This window comes from Pantherophis guttatus, chromosome 9 (assembly GCF_059756535.1).
Source record: "Pantherophis guttatus breed Tessera chromosome 9, ASM5975653v1, whole genome shotgun sequence".
NCBI classification, from domain to species: Eukaryota; Metazoa; Chordata; class Lepidosauria; order Squamata; family Colubridae; genus Pantherophis; species Pantherophis guttatus.
In genome coordinates this window covers 770725-784691 of record NC_142071.1, presented here as the reverse complement: position 1 = coordinate 784691, position 13967 = coordinate 770725, and the positions used below count along the sequence as shown (strand labels likewise).

At 44.3% G+C, this 13967-nt stretch overlaps 2 protein-coding genes across 5 annotated transcripts in view; one reads left to right on the top strand and one right to left on the bottom strand.

Annotated features, from left to right (window-relative positions):
- KANSL3 (KAT8 regulatory NSL complex subunit 3) overlaps positions 1-4323 on the bottom strand; it is a 19927-nt gene extending 15604 nt beyond the window's left edge. The window contains exons 1-4 of one of the 4 annotated variants that reach the window (XM_034430719.3): positions 3935-4323; positions 2588-2866; positions 2216-2386; positions 165-255 (exon numbers count right to left, since the gene is read on the bottom strand). In XM_034430719.3, the coding sequence (XP_034286610.2) occupies positions 165-255; positions 2216-2386; positions 2588-2805 (480 nt within the window). In that variant the 5' untranslated portion in view covers positions 2806-2866; positions 3935-4323. Of the gene's footprint in view, positions 1-164; positions 256-2215; positions 2387-2587; positions 2867-3429; positions 3908-3934 lie in introns of those variants that run through there. The other 3 variants (XM_087875747.1, XM_034430720.3, XM_060683326.2) reach the window with 3 other exon arrangements.
- On the top strand, positions 4055-13967 carry DUSP11 (dual specificity phosphatase 11). Its single transcript, XM_034430729.3, has 10 exons — positions 4055-4443; positions 6022-6097; positions 7092-7223; positions 7456-7579; positions 8063-8123; positions 8768-8814; positions 9762-9837; positions 10264-10383; positions 11880-11918; positions 13369-13967. The coding sequence occupies exons 1-10, from the start codon at positions 4055-4057 to the stop codon at positions 13622-13624; spliced, it is 1320 nt and encodes a 439-aa protein (XP_034286620.2). The 3' UTR covers positions 13625-13967.

The window sequence follows — 13967 nt, the reverse complement described above, 5'->3', positions numbered from 1 at the left end:
GCTTGGTGGTAAAACAGAAGCATCCGGATTCAAGGGGATAGAAGGTAGGGATTAAACCAAATAGGGATGACGCTTTGTATTCCGGCACCAGCTGATGGAGCAGCTGCAAGTGCAGAACGCGGGGAAAGCAGGTGGGAAAGGAGCAAGAGGCAGGAGAGTCTTACCCCTTCGTTAGCTAATCGGGCCAGTCGGTCAGACTGCAAGGCTTTGAGGATCTTATTAAACAGCTTGTTTTGGGCCATTGTCCAGCCAGATCTGTAAAGGAAAGATTCCATTATAAAGTCCGGCTCCTGAAAAAAAACCCAGGACTGCATCAGAAGTTTCTAACTCATGCTTGTGTCAGGCTAACAGAAAATCTACTTCTGCCCTTGTTTTTGCAGGCAAAGACAAGGAAACAGCAAGCCTACACCTTCAAAGGTTTGCTGCGCATCTAAACGTGGAGAACGATAATTTATTTAAACCTGACCTCTACTGCCTTGAGGCAATTGCTGGAACCTTGAGGAAGTGACCGCAAGGCTCCGCTGCCCTTTCCCAACTGGATGATCAGGCTGGGCCTACCAAGTGGAAGGGCAGCTCAAAATGTTGGTTCCTAAAGCTGCAGCACGTGGGGGTTTGTGCACAGGTGCCCCCACCCCGGAGGAAGCCCATAGCCATCCACATGTCGTGGCAATGAAGTGTTTTCCATTTAAATATTAGTCGTATGCTTAAAGTATTTTTCTCCAGAGTAGCCCAGCTGCATTAAGTTGTATTGATTCATTTAGTACATTAACACCCCATATTTCTTCTACCATGGAAGTCACAGTAAGAGCTGCAACTGGTAAGGCAGGAACCAGCAATTCCCAGGTTAGAGAGAGGCATGATGAAGACCCAGATTGTTGGGGGCAACAGGCTGACTCTGTAAAACTGCTGAGAGAGGGCTGGAAAGCAGCATATAAGTCTAAGTGCTATTGCTAAGTGCTATTATAGTATATCCCCAGATTGGCCATACACGTATTCAGTGTACCGCCAACCATGATAGCTAGACAAGTTTTTTCATTAGAGGCCAGTCCCAGAGTCATGAGGTCTGTCTCCTTGTTGTAAATGTTTGCTCCAGGATTAAAATTCTAGTCTCTTCCTCCCACTTTTCCCATCAAACAACAGTCTTTTAAGATGTGTGCTCAGTGTTCCTATAATGCTTCTCTCTAACCTACAACTACAACTACAGATTCCTACAACCACATGGAATCGACGTAGCACACAAGCCAACCAAAGCCCTTCAAAAGACCCAGCAACCCCAGAAGTAAAAACAGGAGTCATCTACAGCGTACACTGTATGGACTGCAACAACCACCATGTAGGACAAACAGGTAGAAGACTGGCAAAACGCATCCACGAACACCAGCTGGCTGTCAGAAGACATGATGAAAAATTCACAACATATGGACAGATTTAACCACAGTTTCAATTGGAAAAATGTGACCATTGTGGACCAGGCCAAATCCAAAAATGCCAGGGAATTTCTAAAAGCCTGGCACTCTGATAAATCAGCCATCAATAGATCCATAGACATTAACATCATCTATTGACTATGCAAAAGAGACAATCAACCTGCCCAAAAGGGAACAAAAGGACTTCACCACCTCTCCACCAGCAATCAGCACCCAGATCAGCATGGATGATCTCCAAGGTTAACATCAGACGAACAATCAAGTAAACAACACCACAATCAAGAAACTGCTGAAGAGCCATTAGTAAACAGCCCAAACAAAGAATCCCAAAGACCACCCCCACCAACACAGACAGGCAAGGCACCAGAATATATTGACTTAGCACTCCTTACTAGCCCTGATCATGTAACCTAGTTAGGGTAATGAAAACAAGAAAAGCAAGCATGCTCAGTGAGCACCAAGGACCCCATCAAACTACACCTTATCAGTATAATATGATTTTATATGATGAGCAGAGTTATACTTATCACACATTATCATTATTATAATAAAATATAATCATCAATTAACAAATCATCAATTAACATGATTAGAACGATGCATAGTTCAAAGTATAATCTGAGATGACTAGAAGCCATCTTTTGAAATTCAAAATAAATTTACAACTCTTAACATTATAATATCCCCAAATTATACTCAGGATCAGAAACAACACCATCAAGACAGAGGCAACATCAGCAGAACTTCTAATGGCTTTCCTCCGTGACCCCTGCCACTCATTTTTATACCTGTTCATATGCTCCTCCCAGTCCTCAGGTGGAGGTGGTGTATCAGTGTCTGTACGGGCAAAAATCACATGGCGTTCACACTCATTCATCACAGTTCGGGCCTTCTGGTTGTCATAGAGGGGCACGGGTGTTGGTGTCACTGTTTCTACATCGATAGGAACATCGGCCTCCCTGGAAAAGAGATATTGCAGTTTCAAGATAAGGAGCATTTTGTAACCATCTGTTCCTTTTTAATGGCTTATGAGCTTAAAGAAAATCAGCACGCAGGCAATACGTATCGTACTCAAAACAACATGGGCCCAATATGTATGACGTTGGCCCCATTGATGTTCAGCTCAACACGGAAGGCAGAGAAAGAAAGAGACAACTCACGCAGCGCTATTATCCTGATGTCGCTTGGGAGTGACAAACAGCAGGCGTGTGGGACGAGCATTACTGGCATCAGGGTGGGCACTCCACGGCTTGGCATAGCTGTGGTCCAGAAAGACCAAGTCTAGTTCCCGCTCGTGGACCGACAGCTGAAAAAGCAGAGAGGTCCCCATCCTCCGTGCCGAGGTTTGAAAATCACGCTCATTCCCTCGATAAGACATGTTTCAGTCTTTGTGTTTCAGCAATGACACAACCTGCTCTCAAAGCTGCACATCGTCCTGTCTGGAAAGGAAGAACGAACGAATGAACAAGCAGCCCGTGAAAAAACGCAAACCAGGGCTGCGTTCTCTGCAGCCCGGATTCATTTACTGATTAATCACAGGCCGCTACAATTCTGAAGTACCCGTTGCAATTTCGAGATAAAATGTTCAGTGAAATAGATCCTAAGATACAAATGTTAAAAAAAAAATAGCACGAACTCTCATCCAACCGGAGGGAATCGCAACCCAAATGCCCTCTAGGACAGCCGAGAACTGAGGCCGCAATGCAGCCCAGCCTCTCCCAGGTAAATCAAATCCGCTCCAACAGATCACGTCCTGCATTCAACACACCGGCCCCGTTTAAATGGCCCCTAGGAGCAGCCGGGCAACCAAGGTAGCAGGTGTGAAAGAGTTTCTGCTGCTGAAGGTGGGTTGAGTGGGTCAAAGGCAGCCCTCGCCAGGTCTCTGAAGGCGCCTCCCTGGGCAACACCTGTGCAGGTGAGGACCAGATCCTCCTGCTCCAGGCAAAGCTGGGCAAAGCCTCCGCAGGAGCTGCTGGCCCAGGAGGAGTCAGAGGTGGGCTACCTGGAGGGATGGAGGGATGGAGGCGCAGGAAGCATCCTCTGGGCCGGCCCAGACCTCGCAGCCTCCGGGGGCCAAAGATGCCTCGGTGGCTGCAACCCCAACCGCTCCCCCCCCCCACGGGCTGCCCTCTTTGGCGGGGATGATGGGGGGGAGGGGGAGGGGGAGCCCTGCAGCGGCCAGCAAAGCCCCCCCCCGCTCTCCCCCCACCAGCCAGGCCCCTCCGGCCACAGGGGCCCCCGGGAAAGCGAGGAGCCGAGGAAGGGCGCCAGAGCTTCCACGGGGCCGCCCTCCATCTGCGCCCGCCGGGTGAGGCGAGCAGGAAAGGGCGGCGCAGGGAGGCCCAGCGGGGCCCAACCGACGTGAGGTGAGGTGAGGTGGGGGAGGGGGAGGGGGGCGTGGGCGCTCCTGAGCATGTGCAGACCGCAGGCCCCTCCCGGACTACAGCTCCCGTCGAGGACTACGCCGCCCCCTCCCTCCCTCCCCCCCCGGCGGAAGCGACTCTCACCTGCTCCCTCAGCCGAGCAGCAGGGCGGCGACGCCGCCACGGCGTGACTGACCCGGCCAGGCCTCGCGCGTCTGCGCAGGCGCGAGTAGGAGGAGGGCGAGGGCGGCGGCGGCGGCGGCGATGGCGTTCGGCTCCGGAGGCAGGTTGGGCGCGCGGGCCGGCAGGCTGGGCCTTCCCTTTCGGGGGGGGCCCGAACGGCTGTCCTGGCCGGAGGAGCAGGCCGAAGGCGGCTGGGCGCATGCGCGCTACCTCGGCCCGTCTGCAGGTGGCGCTGCGCAGGGCGGGAGCGGCGTGGCGGTGGGAGTCCCTCGGGTGCCGCCCCTGCGCCCAGGCGGTTGGCAGGGCCGCGCCGGAAGCTCTGGGTCCGCCCACGGCCGGAAGCCGGAAGCGGCGGAGGCCGGGTCTCCCGGGCAACAGCGTCCAGGCGGCGGCGGCGGCGACGGGCGGGGCGAGGGCGGCGGCGGCCCGAGGGGGCCCATGGGGAAGCGGCGGAACGGCCTGCCCGACAGGTGAGCGATGGGGACGGGCGGGTGTTCGGGGGGGGGGAAGGAGGGAAGCTTCCCCGGGCATTAACCCTAACCCTGATTTCTTCCCCGCGGCCGATTTATCGACGGCTCCGCTTAGCGACGGTGCCGCCTCCTCCTCCTCCTTTTGCCTCAGTAGTTTCAGTCGGAGTGGAAGCTTCAAACTGGAACTGCTCGGTCCACATTGGATCCTCCTGTAAGACGCCTTTAGGCCAGGGGTCTCCCAACCTTGGAAAGCCACGTGCTGGTGCCCTGCATAAACAGCCCAGGGCATTCCCCCTTAGGTGCCCCTTAAATATATATATATATTTAAATTGGATTTATATGCCGCCCTTCTCCGGAGACTCAGGGCGGCTTACAATGCGCTAAGCAATAGCCTTCGTCCTTTTGTATATTTATACAAAGTCAGCTTATTGCCCCCACAATCTGGGTCCTCATTTCACCGACCTTAGAAAGGATGGAAGGCTGAGTCAACCTTGAGCCTTGGCGAGATTCGAACCAGCAGTAAATTGCAGGCAGCTGAATGTTAATCACAATGCTATCAGTCTGCTGTGCCATCACATTCACTTCCTCTCCAGTGAATGTAAATACAAACAATTCCTTTCTTGCTAACTATTTCAGCACATTCCAAAGCGTGGGACAGTGGGGAAAAAGGGAAGGTGAATTAAAGTGATTAAGAGGCAAATAAAATATTGCTTAGCGCATTGTAAGCCGCCCTGAGTCTCCGGAGAAGGGCGACATATAAATCAAATTAAAAAAAAAAAAAAAACAGGAGGGGTAAAACCTGATTAACCTTTTCAGTTGCAGGCTGGAGCTGCCAACCTGGCTATCCCTGCATTGTGCTGAGCATTCTGGGGGGGAATGGATTTCCCACTTAGCGACCACTTTGCTTAGCCATAGTGCCGCTGGTCCCAATCTTGGTTACTAAATAATGACTGCTTGTGATCCCTTGTTGTCAGTCCATAGTGTGCTGCTAAGAGTTAAAGTGAATGGAGAATCTGCATGGGCATCTTTCTGTAGGTGAGAAAATGTCAGATGGCAGGAGACGCTTCCCAGTTCTCTCACTGGCATGGCGTGGGGTGTTTCTCAACAATTCTTCAGCACTACCATTCCTCTTCGTGTTGTGCAGGATTCATGAGCTCCTCCTTTCCTTCAAGGGGAAGGGCAAGGCTGCAGCTAAGTGCACCGAGCCATTCAGCAGCAGTGAGCGGAGGGGCCTCCTGAGCTGGATGGGCTGACTTGGCAAGACAGATCCGTCAACTGGAGGTGGTTTTCATGAATCAGGTGCAGCAGAATGTTTCGTTTGGAAATATGTCTACCTGCTCAGGAAAAAAAAAGACAAAAATAATTTGGGGTGGTAAGACATAATTTCAGGGAATAACATTATTAGTTTGATTTCTCGTTTGAAATGAGTGTTTGACAGCTGTTTTCTAAAAGTGCCTATGTTTGAAATGTATTCGGTACCTCAAAAGAGTTGTCAGCTTCTATGTTATCCTTCCTCACTGCAACTCTGTCCTAATCACATTGAAGCAAAAGCAACACATTGTGAAGTTTCCTTTCTAGATGGACTGATTATCTGCCTCTTGGAAAAAGAATGTCTGGGACCCGCTTTATTGCCTTTAAAGTTCCTCTTAAGAAAGTAAGTAAGGTGAAGAATGTAGTCACTCAATCGCTTTAACTTTTCAGTTTTATCCTTTTTAAGATAAAAATGTCATTTGGGGGCAGGTGATTTCCTGGCAGTATATCAGCAATTTGTAGATTTCTTTCCAAGGGAAAGTAATATTTTAAAAGCAAATTTAAATTAGTGAATTTGTTAGCTACAGAGTTAAGTAGATTAAAGTGCCATAAAAGTAGTGTAAATAAATTTATCTGGACATTGATGGGTGCTACAGATACTTTGGGTTCCATGGAGTAAATTTCAGCCTGAACATTGACAATATTAATTAGGGAGACATTTTGGAGGCCAGTTTTTGTTCATATTTACTGGCTATTCAAACTTGATGGCTGTCCAAGGCCTCCTTTTCTTGTCTCTAGGTCAGATTTATATGTTTGACATTCTGGCAGACCTCCCAGGTAACCAGACAGGAAACGGGATCTGATCAACTAATTTTACATTATTGATTGTAAAGTCACATTAACAGAGTCTTGCACTTTCCGCCTCCACTTTTAGCTGCTTGATCCATTCAGGCGGGTCCTTCCGAAGTTTCTTTCCCTGACCATTGTCACAGGCAGGGGGGGAGCGGGGGGCTCCTCTCACTTGTCTGATTATTTCCTAGGTAGCATATCTTGCCGCCCTCTATTCCCCCAACATAATTTGCACATTCCATTACACATTTCAACTTCAGTTGTACAGTCATTTGGGCAGAATTTTTTTATTTATTTTCATTGGCATTGGGCTGTGATCCAGATTTCATTGCTTTAGTGGTAAATTGGATAATTAGAGAGGTTGAATTTGCTTTATAACAATTATCACTTAATGATGGAATTCCCTTCCAAATTATGGTTAACTAAGAACTGTCTGTACTCAAATTACAGAAGGTTATGCAAATGCAGCTGGCTTCTGCTTGGCTTCTGATATCTATCAGAGTATCTTGACAATTTAGCAGCAACGTGGAATATTTTTTTTCTCCCAGAGTTTTGAATGGAGACTTGCCCCAGATGAGCGTTTTTCTCCCTTGGACCTCATCACTCAAGTCAAAGAGCAAAAAGAAGAACTTGGTTTGATCATTGATTTAACATACACAAAACGCTACTATGAGCCAATGGTGAGTTTCCTTTAACAGGGATCAGTTATATGACTTTAATTCTTAATACAGTCGTTGCTTTGGGACGACAGAGGGAATTTTGAGAAAAGGGGTTTTTAAGTTGGTTTCCTGAATATAATAATTAAAACACATTGTCCTTTTTTGCCTGCTTTATTGAGCTGATTTATTTTTTCTTAAGTGGCTGTTCGGATATTCATTTCAATTATTTCAAATGCTTTACATTTTCTTTTAGGAGCTACCAGATACCCTGCAATATTGTAAAATTTTAACAATTGGACATGAAGTACCTAATAATGCTATAGTTTCTAAATTCAAAAGCGCTGTGAAAAAATTCCTCAAAGAGAACCAGCATAATGGTGAGTCTGATTTGATGTGCAAACATTTTGATTTCGTAACAGAATTGTACATTAAACCCCCCAAATTCTATCCCTAAACCTGTTTGTGGACCATCCCAAGGCAGTCTGCCCATCAATACGACTGCCTCTTGCAGTACATGAAAAAACCAGATATAGCAATAGCACTTAGACTTATATAGCACTTCATAGTGCTTTTACAACCCTCTCTAAGAAGCTTACAGAGTCAGCCTCTTGCCCCCAACAATCTGGGACCTCATTTTACCCACCTTGGAAGGAAGGAAGGCTGAGTCAATCTTGAGCTGGTAAGATTTGAACTGCCAAACTGCAGCTAGCAATCAGCTGAAGTAGCCTGCAGTACTGCACTCTAACCACTGCGCCACCTCGGCTCTGTGATTTGTTCATGTATAAAAGCAGCTAAAAATTAAAATTATCTCTGTGGTGGGGCTTTTACAAAGACACTATTTGCATTTCCTATCTCCTCAGACAAACTTATTGGCGTCCACTGTACACATGGCTTGAATCGAACAGGTTATCTTGTTTGCAGGTAAATTTTTCTAAGAAACAGGTGACTCTGCTGGTTTGATTTGAAAATTCATATCGGCTGCAGAAATGTCAGTTTATGTCTATCTTCAGTTGATAGATTGTTATTTAAACTGGATTGTAGCTCAGTTAATTATAATTCCGCTAGAAACATTAGTCTTAATACTATAAATGAACAACTAAAGAAAGGATAGGAGAAGAAGATGACAAGTTTTTTTATTTAGAAAAGTGATATGTTTAATTCTCTGTTTCTGTTGGTTTTTAATGCACAGTAAATATTCAATTGTAATGCAATTAATGTATTTTTAAAACTGAACCAATTTTTAAACAAGTGTTATGAGACCTCATTTCCATGGAGTAATGAGGGATGACGTCCTACAAATGATGCTGTTTGTGCTCATTTATCTCATTTGTATAATTACATCATTGCACAAATATTAACTGATATAAACTGCATAAAGCCTTATTTTATTGGATCTCAGTTTTCAGCAGACCAAATTTCCCCTTAAATTTACATCATGCAGATGATGTAAATCTGAGAGTGAATTTGTTCTGTTTATGGTCTATTATACTGAAGTCTACTGAATGAGGTTCACTGTGTTATAATTTTTCTTATGTTAGTTTTCTTCTTTTTTATTTATTGTTAAGATACCTTATTGATGTTGAAGGAATGGATCCAAATATGGCAATAGAATGTAAGTATTGTGCCCTTAATTGAGAGCTCTTAAGTTCAACCTTTATTGCCCACACTAACCCGTAGGATAGATAAGATAGCAGATAGCTAACAAAGGTAACAGTTTGCACAGCCAAAAAAAAGAAAGACAAAAAGCATTAAACACTAACAAATGAGCACTGTGGATTAGGCTAATTTCTAGTTCCCTGCTTTATTGAAATAGTAGGATTATGGGATACGATAATCAAAAAATAGCTATTAATTGAAGGCATATTTTACAAACTATTATGGGGGAAAAAAGAAACATTTTACAAGTTATGAAGGAAAAAGAAACATTTTAAAGTTCTGATTAGTCAAAATATACAGTATTGGTTATAATTCATCAGATTATCTAGAAAGAAAGCATCTCTGTGCCTGCTTCAGGTTAAACTATTTTAAAATTAAAGAATTCCATAACTTTCTTTACCACTTAAATACTTGTAAAAATACATGAAATTTGAATTGCACTGATAAAAGTGCTTTTTCTAAAGATTTATTTTTCCTTTTGCACAAAGTGTGCATTGCATTGCTAACACTGGATGAACAGTAAACTCCACTGCACTTTCCAGTAGGGGCTGCCATGGTGAAAGTGAAGTATGGAGTGTCCTGATGTTACCTAGAATGTTCCATTGACAAAATGAGATGTTTTGCACAAAACTATTTTCTGATTGACAACTATTTTCTGATCTAGTTTCCATGGAAAACGATATTGATCTCCTCATTGCAAATATAGGTATTTCCCCGAGAAGCTAGTACCCTCCCTCTGGCTCCCTGTCAGAAAATTTCTTGTGGGGATAGGGCAGTTTATTTTATAGAGAATCTCCAAGATTCACTGGAATTAAGTTTTAAAAATCAGATGTGCTGCTGTGTAGAAATAATGTCCATATAGTGGGGCACACTGAACATCAAAGCTGTTTTTCCCTTTCATAGTATTCAACAGATGCAGGGGGCATTCTATAGAGAGGAAGAACTACATTTCTGCTCTCCAGAAAACATCTGGAACAAGGTGAGTCTCTTTTCCAGAATGACTTGTTGAAATGCAGCACTTCAACCTTTTTTTGCATTTTGTACTATTGAATTCCTGCCTGCGAAATGATCTTCCATAGTTGCTGGTTCTTGCATATTATCCTATAAGCAACATACGAAGTATCCCTCACTCACTGCAAATTATTTGGCCAACAACATACCATTGTATATGTACAAAGTACACGTATGTTGTCAGCTTGAGCACAATTTGCATAACTTCTGCAATGCAACCAAAGTCCAGTTTTACACCGTGTTTTTTTCCTGTTCTGGGCAAACTAGAGCTCTGCTATAGCAGAGACTCCCTGCAAGCCAAAAGACTATGGCTGGCATCCCACCACCTAGGAGGTGTTGACAGACCCTGAAAGCAACATTTTAAATAACTGGTTTCCTTCTCTTTTTTCTAAAGGAACCATCATCATATGAATGTTTCACAACGGGATTGGAGGAAAGGGCCTGTTGATTATACCCCAAGTCCCGATTATGAAGTTGCTGACTGTGGACCACAAAACTGGAAACACGCACCAAGGTTTTTTTTTTCTTTTCTTGCCATGGATTCAATGTCCTTAAGTGAAAATAGAACCTTCTGGGGTTCTGGATATAAAAGTAGGAAAGATTAGGATAAATGTAGATGTTGACATGTGCTCAAGTAATTTCACTCCCCAGTCCCCAGAACAGTGTGGAGCCCTTCCGGCTGTCTCTTCCTGAAGAAACCTTGATTTCTTCTCCCGAGGGACTGGGGAGAATTGCCGTTTTCTTGGCAAGATGATTGGAAATGGTTTGCTGTTGCCTTCTTCCTAGGGGAGGTGAGGGGGCTGGCTCAAGGTCACCTAGCAAGCTTTGTACCTAAGGTGGGACTAGAACTCAAGTCTCCTGGTGCATTGTTATAATAAACATGGTTTATTGAACAAATCATAGTTGTCTTCATCTTCATACTGTGCGTAGATGGACATTGTTTGGATCAACCATTGCAACCAGTTCAATTTGTCCCAGTATCCTAGACAGCCACAGCTGCTCTTTTTCCACGAGGATGGGCCCCAGCACGAGTTTGGAAGACTAAACCTCTAGTCCCGGTGACTGACCCAGATTGGATCCTGATACAAACATCATCCATGGTTTACAAATAGCTGGGGTCACTGAACCAAAGAGCCCACATCATGGCTTAATGCATCTAAACCCCATCTTTTGAGCTCTTAAATTCTATGGTTTACTGCTCATTTTTGTTTTTACTGAAATGTTGCAAGATTTCGTTTCAGTCTGAGGGGATTCTTTTGGGAAATGGTATAATCGGTGTTTTTAAACCTCGTGGACTTTTGTGGATTTCAACTCAGGAATTCTGGGTGTTCAAGTCCACAGATCTTAAAAGTTGCCAAGATTGAGAAACACTGGTATAGATCACCGATAAAGGGATGCTATCTTCCCTCTGTTCCCATGGAGGCTCTTGTTATATAAGTTTATTTAATTATTGTTATAAAATAATCTTAAATATTTACAATAAAATGAACACACAATAATGATTGAAAAGCAATATAGGGAACGAAATATAGAAACACAGAAACACAGGACTAAAACGAAACAACAAACATGACTAACCAAGAGTTAAGCTCACTCTCCAATTAATGTTAACTAATATCATCCTAGCCAAACATTGTTTTGTAGTTAGTAAAAAGAACTTGATTGCATTGAAATGTTTGGCTAGGATGATATTAGTTAAGTTTATTTAATTATTAAATTTTTAGGCTGTCCATCTCCCCTATGAGGTGGCTCTGGGCAGCTGTTTACCAAACGTTTTTCCTAAATTCCATCTTAACGTTTATCACTTAGTGTTTATGCTATAAAGTCAACACCCACATTCTGGGTGTTTTTCTCTTATCAGTGGAAACCAGGCGTGCTCCAGATTGCCCTAAATTTCCAGGGGAGAAAACAAAAGAAAGGATGGGCTCAGGTTGGCCACTGCAAGCCTTTCCTTCCACGAACGCTCCTGTTATTTGTGCCTCAACAGTTTTTGCCTTCTTTCTGTTTCAGGAATTTTCCATTTAGGAGAGGTGGGCGAAGCCAGAAAAGGTAAATTGCAGAGGATTCATGGAAACGTCTGCAGATAAAAGCGTGTATCTCTGGTTGGTGTTAGATGAAGAGGACACCTGTTCCAGGGACGGTCATGTTGTACCGCAATAGACAGTCATAAATTGTCCTGATGAATTGTGTCATTTAAAGCTGCATTGTTATCTTGATTTCGCATAACTATTTGTAGAGTAAGGATTTGGGTTTCCAATATCCTTTTTTTGACAATGCTCAGGTGTGAGAGAAAGTATGATTCCTGGAATAAATTCTGTTCCAAGTTTTCATGGACTAATTTTAAAGTAAATGCTGGCTTTTATACTTATCCATGAACTGTGGTGGCACAGTGGTTAGGCTGCAATATCCCAGGCTGACTCTGCTTGCTGTCAGGAGTTCGATCCTGACTGGCTCAAGGTTGACTAAGCCTTCCATCCTTCCGAGGTTGGTAAAATGGGTCGGGGCAACAGGCTGACTCTGTAAACCGCTTAAAGAGGGCTGTAAAGCAGTGTGAAGTGGTATATAAGTCTAAGTGCTAAGTGCTATTATCTAGCAGGCTGTCAGAATGCCCCACAACAGGCTCCCTAGTTTGGGTGGTTAACCAAGTTCCAGGAAGTGATAAAGTGCAACAAAACAACTGTACTTTTGTATATGCTGTGGTGTTATTGTCCATTAAGAAGAGCTGGCTCCCGGTGACTATAGGACCGTGATGGCGAACCTATGGCACATGTGTCACACAACGCCCCCTCTGTGGCCACGCGAGCTGTTGCCCCAGTTCAGTTCTGCGCATGCGCGAGGACCGGCCAGCTGGTCCTCGGGTTTTTGCCGCGCATGTGCGGGGGGGCGTGTGCATGTGGGAGGGTTGTGCAGAGGCCACACGCATTGCATTTTTGGGGTTCGGCCACACACATTCACGCACTTGTGCTTTGGGCACTTGGTCTGGAAAAGGTTAGCCATCACTGCTATAGGAATAGGACCTTGTTTGAAGTGGCTTGTCAGTATTTTCTTCCTGGAGTGGGCAGACAGTGGCCGCCCAGTCATCAGCCAGCCCCCCCATGCTTAAGGCAGGACTAGAACTTGGCTCCTAATCCATCACCTTAACCACTGGACCAAACTGGCTCTGTTACATTAATATGCAAATTACAGCAAGAGTTGCTGTACTTTTAATTGTTGCTGCTTCCCTGAATAAAAGTATAGGTGTATGAAAAGAACTGCCTTTGAGATGAATCTGCAATATTTGTGGGTGGAGTGGAGATTACCCTGTAACCAAAATTCTCTCAAGCCTTAATAGAGCCTTGGCTTTATTTACCAATCATTATTACCAACATTTTAAACTGCTTTAAAGTTTAAACAGCAGGGGGTTCATCCTTTAAGTTCAAAAGCTTAAATTGTGGGGTTAGCAGCACAAGTTCTTCATGATCAGTTGTTCTGCCCTGAAATCTGACGCTTTTTATTTAAGGAAACATTCTCAAATTTGGAACCAGAATCTCATCACCTGTTACAGCGAAGGGAACCAAGCTTACAATCCACAACATCCCCCTGCAGCCAACATCATGCATCAGAGATCAGGTCATAATGCCAGGCCCAGCAATAGGCTATTCTCCCAGGAACAGTTCCAAGGATATCAAAGACCCTCTTTTCAAGAACTAAATCCTCATGGCTCACTGCAACAATATAGAAATCAAACAGACAAGCAACACTATTGGATCCCTTAATCATGAAAAAGTACTTGGCAAGAAAAGATAATCTGTGGAATTGATCCTTGCAGTAAATTACACTTTTGTTGTTTAGATAGAACGCTTTCTAGTTGCATCCAGTTCTACAGTTGCCACCTCATCATTTAGTTGCCTTTTTGGAAGAAGAAAGGAACTGGAAGCCTGATAAACAGATTTCCAACAGAAGGATTCTGTTAAGGAAATTAATTCACCCAAAATGTTTCCTTCTTGCTTGAGTCTCACTTGAGGAAAGCAGACTTTTTAAAAAGACACTATTACTTCTGCAAATCAACCTTCTATATTGCTCTTTAGATATTAAATAAAGTTTATTGTTCCACAATAA

What these genes read in the sequence shown, in the direction of transcription:
- DUSP11 (XM_034430729.3), top strand. Translation starts at nt 4,055, where the DNA reads ATGGCGTTCGGCTCCGGAGGCAGGTTGGGCGCGCGGGCCGGCAGGCTG. An exon ending in CAAAGAGAACCAGCATAATG is followed by an intron (nt 7,580 to 8,062) that starts GTGAGTCTGATT and finishes CTATCTCCTCAG; the next exon opens with ACAAACTTATTGGCGTCCAC. An exon ending in CAGAAAACATCTGGAACAAG is followed by an intron (nt 9,838 to 10,263) that starts GTGAGTCTCTTT and finishes TTTTTTCTAAAG; the next exon opens with GAACCATCATCATATGAATG.